General features: G+C 45.1%; 1 protein-coding gene across 1 annotated transcript in view; it reads left to right on the top strand.

Moving 5' to 3' along the window:
• LOC129829461 (transcription elongation factor A protein 2-like) overlaps positions 1-16,305 on the top strand; it is a 43,486-nt gene extending 27,181 nt beyond the window's left edge. The window contains exons 9-10 of the mRNA XM_055891165.1: positions 4,545-4,616; positions 13,088-16,305. Of these exons, the coding sequence (XP_055747140.1) occupies positions 4,545-4,616; positions 13,088-13,096 (81 nt within the window). The 3' untranslated portion in view covers positions 13,097-16,305. The remainder of the gene's footprint in view (positions 1-4,544; positions 4,617-13,087) is intronic.
• The last annotated feature ends 4,377 nt before the right edge of the window (positions 16,306-20,682 follow it).

Below are 20,682 nucleotides of genomic sequence, written 5' to 3'. Positions count from 1 at the left end.
CCTTACAGTTAAATGCTGAATACAACAGGTGTAGTAGACCTTACAGTGAAATGCTGAATACAACAGGTGTAGTAGACCTCACAGTGAAATGCTGAATACAACAGGTGTAGTAGACCTTACAGTGAAATGCTGAATACAACAGGTGTAGTAGACCTCACAGTGAAATGCTGAATACAACAGGTGTAGTAGACCTTACTGTGAAATGCTGAATACAACAGGCGTAGTAGACCTTACTGTGAAATGCTGAATACAACAGGTGTAGTAGACCTTACTGTGAAATGCTGAATACAACAGGTGTAGACCTTACTGTGAAATGCTGAATACAACAGCTGTAGTAGACCTTACAGTGAAATGCTGATTACAACAGGTGTAGTAGACCTTACAGTGAAATGCTGAATACAACAGGTGTAGTAGACCTTACAGTGAAATGCTGAATACAACAGGTGTAGTAGACCTTACAGTGAAATGCTGAATACAACAGGTGTAGTAGACCTCACAGTGAAATGCTGAATACAACAGGTGTAGTAGACCTTACAGTGAAATGCTGAATACAACAGGTGTAGTAGACCTTACAGTGAAATGCTGAATACAACAGGTGTAGTAGACCTTACAGTGAAATGCTGAATACAACAGGTGTAGTAGACCTTACAGTGAAATGCTGAATACAACAGGTGTAGTAGACCTCACGGTGAAATGGTGAATACAACAGGTGTAGTAGACCTTACAGTGAAATGCTGAATACAACAGGTGTAGTAGACCTTACAGTGAAATGCTGAATACCACAGGTGTAGTAGACCTCACAGTGAAATGCTGAATACCACAGGTGTAGTAGACCTCACAGTGAAATGCTGAATACAACAGGTGTAGTAGACCTCACAGTGAAATGCTGAATACAACAGGTGTAGTAGACCTTACTGTGAAATGCTGAATACAACAGGCGTAGTAGACCTTACTGTGAAATGCTGAATACAACAGGTGTAGTAGACCTTACTGTGAAATGCTGAATACAACAGCTGTAGTAGACCTTACAGTGAAATGCTGAATACAACAGGTGTAGTAGACCTTACAGTGAAATGCTGAATACAACAGGTGTAGTAGACCTTACTGTGAAATGCTGAATACAACAGCTGTAGTAGACCTTACAGTGAAATGCTGATTACAACAGGTGTAGTAGACCTTACAGTGAAATGCTGATTACAACAGGTGTAGTAGACCTTACAGTGAAATGCTGATTACAACAGGTGTAGTAGACCTTACAGTGAAATGCTGAATACCACAGGTGTAGTAGACCTTACAGTGAAATGCTGAATACAACAGGTGTAGTAGACCTTACAGTGAAATGCTGAATACAACAGGTGTAGTAGACCTTACAGTGAAATGCTGATTACAACAGGTGTAGTAGACCTTACAGTGAAATGCTGAATACAACAGGTGTAGTAGACCTTACAGTGAAATGCTGATTACAACAGGTGTAGTAGACCTTACAGTGAAATGCTGAATACAACAGGTGTAGTAGACCTTACAGTGAAATGCTGAATACAACAAGTGTAGACTTTACTGTGAAATGCTGAATACAACAAGTGTAGACTTTACTGTGAAATGCCGAATACAACAAGTGTAGACTTTACTGTGAAATGCTTACTTACAAGCCCTTAACCAACAGTGCAGTTTAAGAAAAGTTAAGAAAATGTTTACCAAATAAACTATAGTAGAAAATAAGAAGAAGTAACACAATAACATAACAGTAACGAGGCTATATATATAGGAGGTACCGGTACCGAGTCAGTGTGTGGGAGTAAAGGTTAGAGGTCATTTGTACATGTAGGTAGGGGTGAAGTGACTATTCATAGATAATAAACAGCGAGTAGCAGAACTGTAAAAAACGAATGGATGGGGGCGTCAATGTAAAGAGTTTCCATTAATTATTCAGCAGTCTTATGGCTTGGGGGTAGAAGCTGTTAAGGAGCATTTTGGTCCTAGACTTGGTGTTCCGGTACAGCTTGCCGTACGGTAGCAGAGAGAACAGTCTATGACTTGGGTGACTGGAGTCTTTGACAATTGTTTGTGCCTTCCTCTGACACCGCCTGGTATGTAGGTCCTGGATGGCAGGAAGCTTGACCCCAGTGATGTACTGGGCCGTACGCACTACCCTCTGTAGCGACTTGTTGGCGTACCAGGCGGTGATGCAACCGGTCAGGAAGCTCTTGATGGTGCAGATGTACAACTTTTTGTTAATCTGGGGACCCATGCCAAATCTTTTCAGTCTCCTGAGGGGAAAAGGTGTTGTCGTGCCCGCTTCATGATTGTCTTAGTATGTCCAGAGACTTGTCCCCAAGCCACTGCTGCGCTGTCTCTGCTGTGTGCTTAAGGTCGGTGTCCTGTTGGAAGGTGAACCATCGCCCCAGTCTGAGATCCTGATCGTTCTAGAGCAGGTTTTCATCAAGGATCTCTCTGTACTTTGTTCTGTTCATCTTTCCCTCGATCCTGACTAGTCTCCCAGTCCCTGCCGCTGAAAAACACCCCCACAGCATGATGCTGCCACCACCACCATGCTTCACCGTTACGAGGTTTCCTACAGGGTTCCTCCAGACATGTGACGCTTGGCATTCAGGCCACAGTGTTCAATCTTGGTTTCATCAGACCAGAGAATCTTGTTTCTCATGGTCTGAGAGTCCTTTAGGTTTGCAGCCTTGCTGCTGTTCCAGTTTCAACTGTTCTGCCTGCGGTTATGGAACCCCTACCTGTCTCAGACCTGCTGTTTTCAACTCTTAATGATCTGCTATGAAAAGCCAACTGACATTTATTCCTGATTATTATTTGACCATGCTTGTCATTTATGAACATTTTGAACATCTTGGCCATGTTCTGTTATAATCTCCACCCGGCACAGCCAGAAGAGGACTGGCCACCCCTCATAGCCTGGTTCCTCTCTAGGTTTCTTCCTAGGTTTTGGCCTTTCTAGGGAGTTTTTCCTAGCCACCGTGCTTCTACACCTGCATTGCTTGCTGTTTGGGGTTTTAGGCTGGGGTTCTGTACAGCACTTCGAGATATTAGCTGATGTACGAAGGGCTATATAAAATAAACTTGATTTGATTTGATTTAGGTGCCTTTTGGCAAACTCCTAGCAGGCTGTCATGTGCCTTTTACTGAGGAGTGGCTTCCGTTTGGCCACTTTACTATAAAGGCCTGATTGGTGGAGTAGTGCAGAGATGGTTGTCCTTCTGGAAGGTTCTCCCATCTCCACAGAGGAACTCTGGAGCTCTGTCAGAGTGACCATTGGGTTCTTGGTCACCTCCCTGGCCAAGGCCCTTCTCCCCCGATTGCTCTGTTTGGATGGGCGACCAGCTCTAGGAAGAGTCTTGGTGGTTCCAAACTTCTTCCCTTTAAGAATGATGGAGACCACTGTGTTCTTGGGGACCTTCAATGCTGCAGAAATGTTTTGGTACCCTTCCCCAGATTTGTGCCTCGACACAATCCTGTCTCGGAGCTCTAGGGACAATTCTTTCGACCTCATGGCTGGGACCTTATATAGACAGGTGTGTGCCTTTCCAAATCATGTCCAATCAATTGAATTTACCACAGGTGGACTCCAATCAAGTTGTAGAAACATCTCAAGGGTGATAAATGGAAACAGGATGCACCTGAGCTCAATTTTGAGTCTCGTAGCAAAGGGTCTGAATATTTATGTAAATAAGGTATTTCTGTTTTTTTTTTGTAGAAATTAGTAAACATTTCTAAAAACCTGTTTTCGCTTTGTTATTGTGGGGTATTGTGTATAGATTGAGGAAATACATGTATTTAATCACTTTTAGAATAAGGCTGTAAAATATCTAAATGTGGAAAAAGTAAAGGAGTCTGAATATTTCCGATTGCGCAGGATGCACTTTTACCAAATAGGGCTTCTTCTGTAAAGCACCCCTACCTTGTCACAACACAACTGATTGGCATTAAGAAGGAAAGAAATTCCACAAATTAACTTTTAACAAGGCACACCTGTTAATTTATATGCATTCCAGGTGACTACCTTTAGAAGCTGGTTGAGAGAATGCCAAGAGTGTGCAAAACTGTCATCAAGGCAAAGGGTGGCTACTTTGAAGAATCTAAAATCCAAAATATATTTTGATTCTTGTAACACTTTTTTGGTTACTACATGATTCCATATGTGTAATTTCATAGTTTTGATGTCTTCACTATTATTCTACAATGTAGAAAATAGTAAAAATAAAGAAAAACCCTGGAATGAGTAGGTGTGTGCAAACTTTTGACTGGTATTGTATTTATAGATTTTTATTTTGGGGTCAAAAATGACTGTGAAATCATCAGAAATATGTGATCATGTCTCAATGTAATTTAATCTATGTTATTTTCAAAAACAATCTCTTTTTAGCCTTAGTTGTAGTCAATTTGCTGTGTACAAATTATTATCATTATGTTTCTCCCCCCCCCCCCCCCCCCCGACCATCCGCTCCGAACAAAAATCATCCCACGGCTGGATTTAGTTGCCTACCCCTGCTGTACACGCTGTCGTTCTCTGTGTTTTCTAGGTGCAGACGCGCAGTGCTGATGAACCCATGACCACCTTCGTACTGTGCAACGGCTGTGGCAACCGCTGGAAGGTAGGCTGTGTACCCTGCTCCCTAGTTATAGACACTACCCTGCTCCCTAGGTATAGACACTACCCTGCTCCCTAGTTATAGACACTACCCTGCTCCCTAGTTATAGACACTACCCTGCTCCCTAGTTATAGACACTACCCTGCTCCCTAGTTATAGACACTACCCTGCTCCCTAGTTATAGACACTACCCTGCTCCCTAGTTATAGACACTACCCTGCTCCCTAGTTATAGACACTACCCTGCTCCCTAGTTATAGACACTACCCTGCTCCCTAGTTATAGACACTACCCTGCTCCCTAGTTATAGACACTACCCTGCTCCCTAGTTATAGACACTACCCTGCTCCCTAGTTATAGACACTACCCTGCTCCCTAGTTATAGACACTACCCTGCTCCCTAGTTATAGACACTACCCTGCTCCCTAGTTATAGACACTACCCTGCTCCCTAGTTATAGACACTACCCTGCTCCCTAGTTATAGACACTACCCTGCTCCCTAGGTATAGACACTACCCTTCTCCCTAGTTATAGACACTACCCTGCTCCCTAGTTATAGACACTACCCTGCTCCCTAGTTATAGACACTACCCTGCTCCCTAGTTATAGACACTACCCTGCTCCCTATTTATAGACACTACCCTGCTCCCTAGTTATAGACACTACCCTGCTCCCTAGTTATAGACACTACCCTGCTCCCTAGGTATATACACTACCCTGCTCCCTAGGTATAGACACTACCCTGCTCCCTAGGTATATACACTACCCTGCTCCCTAGTTATAGATACTACCCTGCTCCCTAGTTATAGACACTACCCTGCTCCCTAGTTATAGACACTACCCTGCTCCCTAGTTATAGACACTACCCTGCTCCCTAGTTATAGACACTACCCTGCTCCCTAGTTATAGACACTACCCTGCTCCCTAGTTATAGACACTACCCTGCTCCCTAGTTTTAGACACTACCCTGCTCCCTAGTTATAGACACTACCCTGCTCCCTAGTTATAGACACTACCCTGCTCCCTAGTTTTAGACACTACCCTGCTCCCTAGTTATAGACACTACCCTGCTCCCTAGTTATAGACACTACCCTGCTCCCTAGTTATAGACACTACCCTGCTCCCTAGTTATAGACACTACCCTGCTCCCTAGTTATAGACACTACCCTGCTCCCTAGTTATAGACACTACCCTGCTCCCTAGTTATAGACACTACCCTGCTCCCTAGTTATAGACACTATCCTGCTCCCTAGTTATAGACACTACCCTGCTCCCTAGTTATAGACACTACCCTGCTCCCTAGTTATAGACACTATCCTGCTCCCTAGTTATAGACACTACCCTGCTCCCTAGTTATAGACACTACCCTGCTCCCTAGTTATAGACACTACCCTGCTCCCTAGTTATAGACACTACCCTGCTCCCTAGTTATAGACACTATCCTGCTCCCTAGTTATAGACACTACCCTGCTCCCTAGTTATAGACACTACCCTGCTCCCTAGTTATAGACACTATCCTGCTCCCTAGTTATAGACACTACCCTGCTCCCTAGTTATAGACACTACCCTGCTCCCTAGGTATAGACACTACCCTGCTCCCTAGTTATAGACACTACCCTGCTCCCTAGTTATAGACACTACCCTGCTCCCTAGTTATAGACACTACCCTGCTCCCTAGTTATAGACACTACCCTGCTCCCTAGTTATAGACACTACCCTGCTCCCTAGTTATAGACACTACCCTGCTCCCTAGTTATAGACACTACCCTGCTCCCTAGTTATAGACACTACCCCGCTCCCTAGTTATAGACACTACCCCGCTCCCTAGTTATAGACACTACCCCGCTCCCTAGGTATAGACACTACCCCGCTCCCTAGTTATAGACACTACCCCGCTCCCTAGTTATAGACACTACCCCGCTCCCTAGTTATAGACTACCCCGCTCCCTAGTTATAGACACTACCCTGCTCCCTAGTTATAGACACTACCCTGCTCCCTAGTTATAGACACTACCCTGCTCCCTAGTTATAGACACTACCCTGCTCCCTAGTTATAGACACTACCCTGCTCCCTAGTTATAGACACTACCCTGCTCCCTAGTTATAGACACTACCCTGCTCCCTAGTTATAGACACTACCCTGCTCCCTAGTTTTAGACACTACCTTGCTCCCTAGTTTTAGACACTACCTTGCTCCCTAGTTTTAGACACTACCCTGCTCCCTAGTTATATATACACTACCCTGCTCCCTAGTTATATATACACTACCCTGCTCCCTAGTTATATATACACTACCCTGCTCCCTAGTTATAGACACTACCCTGCTCCCTAGTTATAGACACTACCCTGCTCCCTAGTTATAGACACTACCCTGCTCCCTAGTTATAGACACTACCCTGCTCCCTAGTTATAGACACTACCCTGCTCCCTAGTTATAGACACTACCCTGCTCCCTAGTTATAGACACTACCCTGCTCCCTAGTTATAGACACTACCCTGCTCCCTAGTTATAGACACTACCCTGCTCCCTAGTTTTAGACACTACCCTGCTCCCTAGTTTTAGACACTACCCTGCTCCCTAGTTATATACACTACCCTGCTCCCTAGTTATAGACACTACCCTGCTCCCTAGTTATAGACACTACCCCGCTCCCTAGTTATAGACACTACCCTGGTCCCTAGCTATAGACACTACCCTGGTCCCTAGTTATAGACACTACCCTGCTCCCTAGTTATAGACACTACCCTGCTCCCTAGTTATAAACACTACCCTGCTCCGTAGTTATAGACACTACCCCGCTCCGTAGTTATAGACACTACCCCGCTCCCTAGTTATAGACACTACCCTGCTCCCTAGTTATAGACACTATCCTGCTCCCTAGTTATAGACACTACCCTGCTCCCTAGTTATAGACACTACCCTGCTCCCTAGTTATAGACACTACCCCGCTCCCTAGTTATAGACACTACCCCGCTCCCTAGTTATAGACACTACCCTGGTCCCTAGCTATAGACACTACCCTGGTCCCTAGCTATAGACACTACCCTGCTCCCTAGCTATAGACACTACCCTGCTCCCTAGTTATAGACACTACCCTGCTCCCTAGTTATAGACACTACCCTGCTCCCTAGTTATAGACACTACCCTGCTCCCTAGTTATAGACACTACCCTGCTCCCTAGTTATAGACACTACCCTGCTCCCTAGTTATAGACACTATCCTGCTCCCTAGTTATAGACACTACCCTGCTCCCTAGTTATAGACACTACCCTGCTCCCTAGTTATAGACACTACCCTGCTCCCTAGTTATAGACACTACCCTGCTCCCTAGTTATAGACACTATCCTGCTCCCTAGTTATAGACACTACCCTGCTCCCTAGTTATAGACACTACCCTGCTCCCTAGTTATAGATACTACCCTGCTCTCTAGTTATAGACACTACCCTGCTCCCTAGTTATAGACACTACCCTGCTCCCTAGTTATAGACACTACCCTGCTCCCTAGTTATAGACACTACCCTGCTCCCTAGTTATAGACACTACCCTGGTCCCTAGTTATAGACACTACCCAGTAGGGAAGTGTCTACCTAAGGAGTACCTTCTTTACTTGATCTGGTGGTTGGAGTTAGAGGTCTTCCTGAATACCCAAGACTAGATCCGGGACCCGCCTAGGTCCAGATCAAAAATTCTGTTTAATGTCACGGGTCTGGTTCTGATGCGATTTTTACTGGTCTGGTTCCGATCTGATGTGATTGTTACTGGTCTGGTCTGATGTGATTGTTACGGGTCTGGTTCTGATGTGATTGTTACGGGTCTGGTCTGATCTGATTGTTACGGGTCTGGTTCCGATCTGATGTCATTGTTACGGGTCTGGTTCTGATGTGATTGTTACTGGTCTGGTTGCGATCTGATGTGATGGTTACGGGTCTGGTTCTGATGTGATTGTTACGGGTCTGGTTCTGATGTGATTGTTACTGGTCTGGTTCCGATCTGATGTGATGGTTACGGTTCTGATCTGATTGTTACGGGTCTGGTTCTGATGTGATTGTTACGGGTCTGGTTCTGATGTGATTGTTACTGGTCTGGTTCCGATCTGATGTGATGGTTACGGGTCTGGTTCTGATGTGATGGTTACGGGTCTGGTTCTGATGTGATTGTTACGGGTCTGGTTCTGATGTGATTGTTACTGGTCTGGTTCCGATCTGATGTGATGGTTACGGGTCTGGTTCTGATGTGATTGTTACTGGTCTGGTTCCGATCTGATGTGATTGTTACTGGTCTGGTCTGATGTGATTGTTACTGGTCTGGTCTGATGTGATTGTTACGGGTCTGGTTCCGATCTGATGTGATTGTTACTGGTCTGGTCTGATGTGATTGTTACGGGTCTGGTTCTGATGTGATTGTTACAGGTCTGGTCTGATCTGATTGTTACGGGTCTGGTTCTGATGTGATTGTTACGGGTCTGGTTCTGATGTGATTGTTACGGGTCTGGTTCTGATGTGATTGTTACGGGTCTGGTTCTGATGTGATTGTTACGGGTCTGGTTCTGATGTGATTGTTACGGGTCTGGTTCTGATCTGATTGTTACGGTTCTGATGTGATTGTTACGGGTCTGGTCTGATCTGATTGTTACGGGTCTGGTTCCGATCTGATGTGATGGTTACGGGTCTGGTTCTGATGTGATTGTTACGGGTCTGGTTCTGATGTGATTGTTACGGGTCTGGTTCCGATCTGATGTGATGGTTACGGGTCTGGTTCCGATCTGATGTGATTGTTACGGGTCTGGTTCTGATGTGATTGTTACTGGTCTGGTTCCGATCTGATGTGATGGTTACGGGTCTGGTTCTGATGTGATTGTTACGGGTCTGGTTCTGATGTGATTGTTACTGGTCTGGTTCCGATCTGATGTGATTGTTACTGGTCTGGTCTGATGTGATTGTTACTGGTCTGGTCTGATGTGATTGTTACGGGTCTGGTTCCGATCTGATGTGATTGTTACTGGTCTGGTCTGATGTGATTGTTACGGGTCTGGTTCTGATGTGATTGTTACGGGTCTGGTCTGATGTGATTGTTACGGGTCTGGTTCTGATGTGATTGTTACGGGTCTGGTTCTGATGTGATTGTTACGGGTCTGGTTCTGATCTGATTGTTATGGTTCTGATGTGATTGTTACGGGTCTGGCCTGATCTGATTGTTACGGGTCTGGTCCCGATCTGATGTGATTGTTACGGGTCTGTTTCTGATGTGATTGTTACTGGTCTGGTTCCGATCTGATGTGATGGTTACGGGTCTGGTTCTGATGTGATTGTTACGGGTCTGGTTCTGATCTGATGTGATTGTTACTGGTCTGGTTCCGATCTGATGTGATGGTTACGGGTCTGGTTCTGATGTGATTGTTACGGGTCTGGTTCTGATGTGATTGTTACTGGTCTGGTTCCGATCTGATGTGATGGTTACGGTTCTGATCTGATTGTTACGGGTCTGGTTCTGATGTGATTGTTACGGGTCTGGTTCTGATGTGATTGTTACTGGTCTGGTTCCGATCTGATGTGATGGTTACGGGTCTGGTTCTGATGTGATGGTTACGGGTCTGGTTCTGATGTGATTGTTACGGGTCTGGTTCTGATGTGATTGTTACTGGTCTGGTTCCGATCTGATGTGATGGTTACGGGTCTGGTTCTGATGTGATTGTTACTGGTCTGGTTCCGATCTGATGTGATTGTTACTGGTCTGGTCTGATGTGATTGTTACTGGTCTGGTCTGATGTGATTGTTACGGGTCTGGTTCCGATCTGATGTGATTGTTACTGGTCTGGTCTGATGTGATTGTTACGGGTCTGGTTCTGATGTGATTGTTACAGGTCTGGTCTGATCTGATTGTTACGGGTCTGGTTCTGATGTGATTGTTACGGGTCTGGTTCTGATGTGATTGTTACGGGTCTGGTTCTGATGTGATTGTTACGGGTCTGGTTCTGATGTGATTGTTACGGGTCTGGTTCTGATGTGATTGTTACGGGTCTGGTTCTGATCTGATTGTTACGGTTCTGATGTGATTGTTACGGGTCTGGTCTGATCTGATTGTTACGGGTCTGGTTCCGATCTGATGTGATGGTTACGGGTCTGGTTCTGATGTGATTGTTACGGGTCTGGTTCTGATGTGATTGTTACGGGTCTGGTTCCGATCTGATGTGATGGTTACGGGTCTGGTTCCGATCTGATGTGATTGTTACGGGTCTGGTTCTGATGTGATTGTTACTGGTCTGGTTCCGATCTGATGTGATGGTTACGGGTCTGGTTCTGATGTGATTGTTACGGGTCTGGTTCTGATGTGATTGTTACTGGTCTGGTTCCGATCTGATGTGATTGTTACTGGTCTGGTCTGATGTGATTGTTACTGGTCTGGTCTGATGTGATTGTTACGGGTCTGGTTCCGATCTGATGTGATTGTTACTGGTCTGGTCTGATGTGATTGTTACGGGTCTGGTTCTGATGTGATTGTTACGGGTCTGGTCTGATGTGATTGTTACGGGTCTGGTTCTGATGTGATTGTTACGGGTCTGGTTCTGATGTGATTGTTACGGGTCTGGTTCTGATCTGATTGTTATGGTTCTGATGTGATTGTTACGGGTCTGGCCTGATCTGATTGTTACGGGTCTGGTCCCGATCTGATGTGATTGTTACGGGTCTGTTTCTGATGTGATTGTTACTGGTCTGGTTCCGATCTGATGTGATGGTTACGGGTCTGGTTCTGATGTGATTGTTACGGGTCTGGTTCTGATCTGATGTGATTGTTACTGGTCTGGTTCCGATCTGATGTGATGGTTACGGGTCTGGTTCCGATGTGATGGTTGCGGGTCTGGTTCCGATCTGATGTGATGGTTACGGGTCTGGTTCTGATGTGATGGTTACGGGTCTGGTTCTGATGTGATGGTTACGGGTCTGGTTCTGATGTGATTGTTACGGGTCTGGTTCTGATGTGATGGTTACGGGTCTGGTTCCGATCTGATGTGATGGTTACGGGTCTGGTTCTGATGTGATGGTTACGGGTCTGGTTCTGATGTGATGGTTACGGGTCTGGTTCTGATGTGATTGTTACGGTTCTGGTTCTGATGTGATTGTTACTGGTCTGGTTCCGATCTGATGTGATGGTTACGGGTCTGGTTCCGATCTGATGTGATTGTTACGGGTCTGGTTCCGATCTGATGTGATGGTTACGGGTCTGGTTCCGATCTGATGTGATTGTTACGGGTCTGGTTCTGATGTGATTGTTACGGATCTGGTTCCGATCTGATGTGATGGTTACGGGTCTGGTTCCGATCTGATGTGATTGTTACGGGTCTGGTTCTGATGTGATTGTTACGGGTCTGGTTCCAATCTGATGTGATGGTTACGGGTCTGGTTCCGATCTGATGTGATTGTTACTGGTTTGGTTCTGATGTGATTGTTACGGGTCTGGTTCTGATGTGATGGTTACGGGTCTGGTTCTGATGTGATGGTTACGGGTCTGGTTCTGATGTGATGGTTACGGGTCTGGTTCTGATGTGATGGTTACGGATCTCGGGTGTAATTTTAACTGTAAGGAACCAGTACAGATCTGAAGGCGACCCCCTCGCAGTAGCGTCACGGGGAGATACATTTGATCGTTTATGTTTCTGCTCTCGCTCTTTTTCACGAGAGGGTCGTGTAGCTGTTGTTGTCAGCCAATCAGAAGTCACCAAGAACCAACAGGTCTATTTTGGAACGGGTCCAACTTTTTCTTGTTGGAGTCAGGATTGATAAGGGGTTTGGGCATCTTGCCGAGCTCCACATGGACCCTTTACCCCCCTACCCTCTTCTCTAGATCTTAAATGATTGGAACAGTAGTTGTATGTATGGTGGTTCACATTCTGATTTGGTTAGGTGGAATGTTTACCATATCCACTTCTGTCAGATCTGTAGTCATGTGTATAGGGGTAGAGGTAAGGGGTTCATTTGGAATCCAACATATGACTAATGAGAGGTACCTAACCTTGACTTGTTGTGATTTGTAAATAAGGGCTAGGAGATATAGGGGAAGGGGAATCATGGTGATACGGTTGTTGCTTGGCTGCTCAGCCCTTTTGCAGTACCATAGTGTCACCACTAAATGGCAGCAGATGTAGGGGAAGTGGAATCATGGTGATACGGTTGTTGCTTGGCTGCTCAGCCCTTTTGCAGTACCATAGTGTCACCACTAGATGGCAGCAGACATTGTCAAGCAGTGATGACTTTACCGGTTACTAATGTAGTGGTAACCATGCAGACTTTTAATGAAGTTATATATTCTCTCACATCAGGATAATACAACACACCTACCAGATAGTTTATTTTTTTCTCTCATGTATTCTCACATTTTAGTAATTTATCCAGAAGGACTTGCAATCAGTGCATTCAATTAAAGTAAATCACCCACAGGTATAACCTTTACTGAACCCCTTTTCTCCTTCCACTCCAGTTCTGTTGAGGAGAAGATGATGATTGGCTACAAGATGAGCCGACACGGATAAAGAAGAACCGGAACCTATTTTGTTACTACTGCAAATCTTTTTTTTTCTTTTTCTTCCTTTTGTTGTTTTTATTTTGTTTTGATACCTCATAAATCTGGAATATATTTTGAGAAAATGTTTGACGTGTATTAGTATTTTAATGATATTCTATGATATGGAGCCTGTCTAGTATTTTAATTTCTATGATATGGAGCTAGTCTAGTATTTTAATTTCTATGATATGGAGCTAGTCTAGGATTTTAATTTCTATGATATGGAGCAAGTCTAGTATTTTAATTTCTATGATATGGAGCTAGTCTAGGATTTTAATTTCTATGATATGGAGCCTGTCTAGTATTTTAATTTCTATGATATGGAGCCTGTCTAGTATTTTAATTTCTATGATATGGAGCTAGTCTAGGATTAAAATTTCTATGATATGGAGCTAGTCTAGTATTTTAATTTCTATGATATGGAGCTAGTCTAGTATTTTAATTTCTATGATATGGAGCTAGTCTAGGATTTAAATTTCTATGATATGGAGCTAGTCTAGTATTTTAATTTCTATGATATGGAGCTAGTCTAGGATTTAAATTTCTATGATATGGAGCTAGTCTAGTATTTTAATTTCTATGATATGGAGCTAGTCTAGTATTTTAATTTCTATGATATGGAGCTAGTCTAGGATTTAAATTTCTATGATATGGAGCTAGTCTAGTATTTTAATTTCTATGATATGGAGCTAGTCTAGTATTTTAATTTCTATGATTTGGAGCTAGCCTGGGTACCTTTTCTGTTTCTGCTCTCTTACCACATGTCATGTTTGGCTTGACAACGAGTTGACAAGAGCACTGACCGATCTCAGAAACCGATCTCAGAAACCGATCACGGAAACCGATCACGGAAACCGATCAGGGAAACCGATCAGGGAAACCGATCACGGAAACCGATCTCGGAAACCGATCTCGGTACCAGGCTGAAGTTAAGCACTTACTCTTAAAGACAAGGTTTTGGTTTGATGTTTATTAGTTTCAGCTATATCTTACAACAACAACAAAAAAAAGCTTTTGTTTTTGGCATTAGGGAACATAGTGGTGCCTTTCTTTGCCTCTCTGTGCCACAAATGATTATTTTGCTATTCGTTTTATACACTTGCTGTAGATAGAGTATATGCACTCTTAACGTGTGTATCCCAAATGGCACCCTATTCACTATATAGGGCACTAAAAGTAGTGCACTACAAAGGGGATAGGGTGCCATTTGGTATACACACCTGCTGTATATAGAACAAGCCGTTGTTTGGAGTCATTCTGAATCTACTGTCTTACAAACACGCTGCACGGGTTCTTAAAGACTTCCATTTAGGTTTAAATTCTTCTGTTAAAATGAACAAATGAATGAAACTGGAGGTTCTGCTAGAAGATGTAGAGTTACAAAGGAGTGGAATGAGAAAAGGGAGGAGACGGGACAGTTGTCAGTTTCTCCTCTTGTCCTTCTCTGATTGTACGCTAGTGAAGGGTTAGCGGGGACTGGAGAAGTAGCCTGATCGTACGTTAGTAAAGGGTTAGCGGGTACTGGAGAAGTAGCCTGATCGTACGCTAGTAAAGGGTTAGCGGGGACTGGAGAAGTAGCCTGATCGTACGTTAGTAAAGGTTTAGCGGGTACTGGAGAAGTAGCCTGATCGTACGCTAGTAAAGGGTTAGCGGGGACTGGAGAAGTAGCCTGATCGTACGTTAGTAAAGGTTTAGCGGGTACTGGAGAAGTAGCCTGATCGTACGCTAGTAAAGGGTTAGCGGGGACTGGAGAAGTAGCCTGATCGTACGTTAGTAAAGGTTTAGCGGGTACTGGAGAAGTAGCCTGATCGTACGTTAGTAAAGGGTTAGCGGGTACTGGAGAAGTAGCCTGATCGTACGCTAGTAAAGGGTTAGCGGGGACTGGAGAAGTAGCCTGATCGTACGCTAGTAAAGGGTTAGCGGGTACTGGAGAAGTAGCCTGATCGTACGCTAGTAAAGGGTTAGCGGGGACTGGAGAAGTAGCCTGATCGTACGCTAGTAAAGGGTTAGCGGGGACTGGAGAAGTAGCCTGATCGTACGTTAGTAAAGGGTTAGCGGGGACTGGAGAAGTAGCCTGATCGTACGTTAGTAAAGGGTTAGCGGGGACTGGAGAAGTAGCCTGATCGTACGTTAGTAAAGGGTTAGCGGGGACTGGAGAAGTAGCCTGATCGTACGTTAGTAAAGGGTTGGCGGGGACTGGAGAAGTAGCCTGATCGTACGCTAGTAAAGGGTTAGCGGGGACTGGAGAAGTAGCCTGATTGTACGTTAGTAAAGGGTTAGCGGGTACTGGAGAAGTAGCCTGATAGTACGCTAGTAAAGGGTTAGCGGGGACTGGAGAAGTAGCCTGATTGTACGTTAGTAAAGGGTTAGCGGGTACTGTAGAAGTAGCCTGATCATACGCTAGTAAAGGGTTAGCGGGGACTGGAGAAGTAGCCTGATCGTACGCTAGTAAAGGTTTAGCAGGTACTGGAGAAGTAGCCTGATCGTACGCTAGTAAAGGTTTAGCGGGTACTGGAGAAGTAGCCTGATCGTACGCTAGTAAAGGGTTAGCGGGTACTGGAGAAGTAGCCTGATCGTACACTAGTAAAGGGTTAGCGGGTACTGGAGAAGTAGCCTGATCGTACACTAGTAAAGGTTTAGCGGGGACTGGAGAAGTAGCCTGATCGTACGCTAGTAAAGGGTTAGCGGGGACTAGAGAAGTAGCCTGATCGTACGCTAGTAAAGGGTTGGCGGGGACTGGAGAAGTAGCCTGATAGTACGCTAGTAAAGGGTTAGCGGGGACTGGAGAAGTAGCCTGATCGTACGTTAGTAAAGGGTTAGCGGGTACTGGAGAAGTAGCCTGATAGTACACTAGTAAAGGGTTAGCGGGTACTGGAGAAGTAGCCCGATCGTACGCTAGTAAAGGGTTAGCGGGGACTGGAGAAGTAGCCTGATATCCAAACCTACTGTCTCCGTTGTTGAAACAATGATAATGATGTTGGTTGGATTTCAGGCTACTGGAGAAGAGGGCATCCTGACAAAAACGGTCGACTGGTTTGAAAAGTTTTGAAAAGTGATTTATTTTGTATGTAAACACTTGTCCTCCCAATGGGAACTTGTTTTAAATTAAAAGCAGTAAGGAGTGTGGAAAGAGACTGGCGGTCCTGGTGAGTTCTTGTTAGAACTTTGAAAACACTTTTTTATTTAAACAGGCAAGTCCGTGAAAGAACAAATTCTTATTTACGATAAAGGCCTATCTCCGGCCAAACCCTAACCCGGACGACGCTGGGCCAATTGTGCGCTGCCCTATGGGACTCCCCAATACAGCCTGGAATCGAAACAAGGGTTTGTAGTGACGCCTCTAGCACTGAAATGCCTTAGACCGCAAGCCACTCGGGAGCCTGAAATCAACTGGGCCACGTGGAGTTCAGTAAATCAACTGGGCCACGTGCAGTTCAGTAAATCAACTATGCCACGTGGAGTTCAGTAAATCAACTGGGCCACGTGCAGTTCAGTAGATCAACTGAGCCACGTGCAGTTCAGTAAATCAACAACTGAGCCACGTGCAGTTCAGTAAATCAACAACTGGGCCACGTGCAGTTCAGTAAATCAACAACTGGGCCACGTGCATTTCAGTAAATCAACTGGGCCACATGCAGTTCAGTAAATCAACTGGGCCACGTGCAGTTCAGTAAATCAACTGGGCCACGTACAGTTCAGTGGATCAACTGGGCCACGTGGAGTTCAGTAAATCAACTGGGCCACGTGCAGTTCAGTAAATCAACTGGGCCACGTGCAGTTCAGTAAATCAACTGGGCCACATGGAGTTCAGTAAATCAACTGGGCCACGTGCGGTTCAGTAAATCAACTGGGCCACGTGCAGTTCAGAAGATCAACTGGGCCATGTGCGGATCAGTAGATCAACTGGGCCACGTGAAGTTCAGTAAATCAACTGGGCCACGTGAAGTTCAGTAAATCAACTGGGTCACGTACAGTTCAGTAAATCAACTGGGCCACGTGCAGTTCAGTAAATCACCTGGGCCACGTGCAGTTCAGTAAATCAACTGGGCCACGTGAAGTTCAGTAAATCACCTGGGCCACGTGCAGTTCAGTAAATCAACTGGGCCAAGTGAAGTTCAGTAAATCAACTGGGCCACGTACAGTTCAGTAGATCAACTGGGCCACGTGCAGTTCAGTAAATCAACTGGGCCACGTGCAGTTCAGTAAATCAACTGGGCCACGTGAAGTTCAGTAAATCAACTGGGCCACGTGCAGTTCAGTAAATCCACTGGTCCACGTGCAGTTTAGTAAATCAACTGGGCCACGTGCATTTCAGTAAATCAACTGGGCCACGTACAGTTCAGTAAATCAAGTGGGCCACGTGCAGTTCAGTAAATCAACTGGGCCACGTGCAGTTCAGTAAATCACCTGGGCCACGTGCAGTTCAGTAAATCAACTGGGCCACGTGCAGTTCAGTAAATCAACTGGGCCACGTACAGTTCAGTAGATCAACTGGGCCACGTGCAGTTCAGTGGATCAACTGGGCCACGTGCAGTTCAGTAAATCAACTGGGCCACGTGAAGTTCAGTAAATCAACTGGGCCACGTGCAGTTCAGTAAATCAACTGGGCCACGTGCAGTTCAGTAAATCAACTGGGCCACGTACTGTTCAGTAAATCAACTGGGCCACGTGCAGTTCAGTAAATCAACTGGGCCACGTGCAGTTCAGTAAATCAACTGGGCCACGTGCAGTTCAGTAAATCAACTGGGCCACGTGAAGTTCAGTAAATCAACTGGGCTACGTGGAGTTCAGTAAATCAACTGGGCCACGTACAGTTCAGTAGATCAACTGGGCCACGTACAGTTCAGTAAATCAACTGGGCCACGTGCAGTTCAGTAAATCAACTGGGCCACGTGCAGTTCAGTAAATCAACTGGGCCACGTGCAGTTCAGTAAATCAACTGGGCCACGTGCAGTTCAGTGGATCAACTGGGCCACGTGCAGTTCAGTGGATCAACTGGGCCACATGCAATTCAGTAAATCAACTGGGCCACGTGCAGTTCAGTAAATCAACTGGGCCACGTGCAGTTCAGTAAATCAACTGGGCCACGTGCAGTTCAGTGGATCAACTGGGCCACGTGCAGTTCAGTAGATCAACTGGGCCACGTGCAGTTCAGTAGATCAACTGGGCCACGTGCAGTTCAGTAGATCAACTGGGCCACGTGCAGTTCAGTAAATCAACTGGGCCACGTGCAGTTCAGTAAATCAACTGGGCCACGTGCAGTTCAGTAAATCAACTGGGCCACGTGCAGTTCAGTAAATCAACTGGGCCACGTGCAGTTCAGTAAATCAACTGGGCCACGTGCAGTTCAGTAAATCAACTGGGCCACGTGCAGTTCAGTAAATCAACTGGGCCACGTGCAGTTCAGTAGATCAACTGGGCCACGTACAGTTCAGTAGATCAACTGGGCCACGTGCAGTTCAGTAAATCAACTGGGCCACGTGCAGTTCAGTAAATCAACTGGGCCACGTGCAGTTCAGTAGATCAACTGGGCCACGTGCAGTTCAGTAAATCAACTGGGCCACGTGCAGTTCAGTAAATCAACTGGGACACGTGCTGTTCAGTAAACAGACATGTAGAACAAGGAACCATGTCAGAGAAGCATGTTTGTTCTACATAGCATATTTCTGTCTGAACGTTCTACAACGTTGTGTCCCGCTAAACATGCTCCTATGCAAACAAGGCGAAAGACCCAAGGATGGTTCCATCTACGTGACGGAATGTTTGCTGTGGAAAAGGCAGAAAAAAAGGAAGTATCCCCTTTTGACAATTTTACCTGACTTGTTACGCCTGAAATCTCACCGTTTTTCTTTTGAAATATTTTCGAGTGCTAGAGATCTGCATCTAACTACATCAGAGAATATAAAACCTTCCAAAAGTTGATGTACATTTCCCATCACTTCTCAACCATATCAACTGAAAAGTTTGCTGTAGAAAAACCCCAAAAGAGGAACAAACCTCTCGCCAATTCACTTGCCTTTGTTGCTGTTGATGTTGTTGTTGTTGTTGCATGACATCTCAGCTCTACTACATTTTACATGACACTTACTAGTTATTCCTAAAAGTCCCATCTGCTGCTGATCTTATCCTCGAATCGAAACCAAATTGTAATTAAACATCTATAAGTGACTAATTAACCTATAAATGACTAAATGTTGGAGTTCCGTGTCATCGAGGTCATGGGGTCACACCGGGGTCGGAATGGCACAGCTGCCATCTCTCCCCGGTCCTCAGACTAGAGTCCTGTTCACAATGTAGGAAACAGACCAAAATGATTCAAAACAAAGTGGGAGGTGTTCTTTTTTTTTTTTTAAACATTCCACAACATTGCAAAACATTTTTCTACGGTGTACCGTAATGACCACGATTGTGAGGTCGTGTCTACACTTGATATGTCAGTGCTTCATGGTAGTGTGTGTGTGTGGAGTGCTATGTTTATTTTGGCAATAGTAGGTTATTTCCATACCTGTGGTTCAGGAGGGAGACCAGGACAGCTTTTTAAATCCCTCGTGTTTACACTTGACACTTACATGTGACTTCAGAATACAAAGATCGCATTAAAAGGTCGTTTTGTGGTCTGATTATATTCAGATCTGTCTGAACACTTCAGGAGGTGGTACATTGGGGGTGTAGCAGGTAGCCTAGTGGTTAGAGCGTTGGGCCAGGAAGCTTGAAGGTTGCTGGTTCGAATCCCTGAGCTGACAAGGTAAAAATCTGTCATTCTACCCCTGAACAAGACACTGTTCCCCGGTGCAGATTTCTCTTCAGTCTGGAAGCAATCAGGCTACTGAAAGTGTGTACAGTGGGAGATGACAGTCTCCCAGCACTCCTCCCAAAAGTTTCCTGAAAATGTGTTTTGGCCAAGTGTGTGAAGAACGTGTAATTTATAAGGCCAGCTAGGCCTTATAAATGCTAGCCAGTTAGCTAATATTTAGAAAAAAAATGTTTTTGTTTGGCTAACAGAGTTATGCTAACCCTTTTGCAAACCCTTTAGCATTGCTGGTTAGCTATTGCCATCAGTTGTTGTTGTCATTTGTGATATTTTGCCTATGACACCGTTTGTAGAATGCATGCTGGGAAAAGGCCGCACTGTGGACACAGTAGACACATTTAAATGTAGGTGTAGACAGAATGACACGGTCAAAATGGCATGATCAGAATAGTAAAGTTGTACGAACTGTCAAGTCTAGACACAACATCTGCTGACAAGACACTCAGAGGCACGTGACTTCTAAAGAGCTGCAAGACCAGACGCTTAATTACCGTAGTCTTAATTAGGTTTCAGTTTATTCATACCCCACCTTTCTATCAGAACACATACACCCCCTTTCTATCAGAACACATCACCCCCCTTTCTATCCGAACACATATACCCCCCCCTTTCTATCCGAACACATACTCCGCCTTTATATCAGAAAACATACCCCACCTTTCTATCAGAACACATACCCCCCCTTTCTATCAGAACACAT

The sequence above is a fragment of the Salvelinus fontinalis genome, chromosome 31 (genome assembly GCF_029448725.1).
Source record: "Salvelinus fontinalis isolate EN_2023a chromosome 31, ASM2944872v1, whole genome shotgun sequence".
In the NCBI taxonomy this organism is placed as follows: domain Eukaryota; kingdom Metazoa; phylum Chordata; class Actinopteri; order Salmoniformes; family Salmonidae; genus Salvelinus; species Salvelinus fontinalis.
The sequence above is the reverse complement of the archived record's forward strand: the minus strand, read 5'-3'. Positions and strand labels throughout refer to the sequence as shown.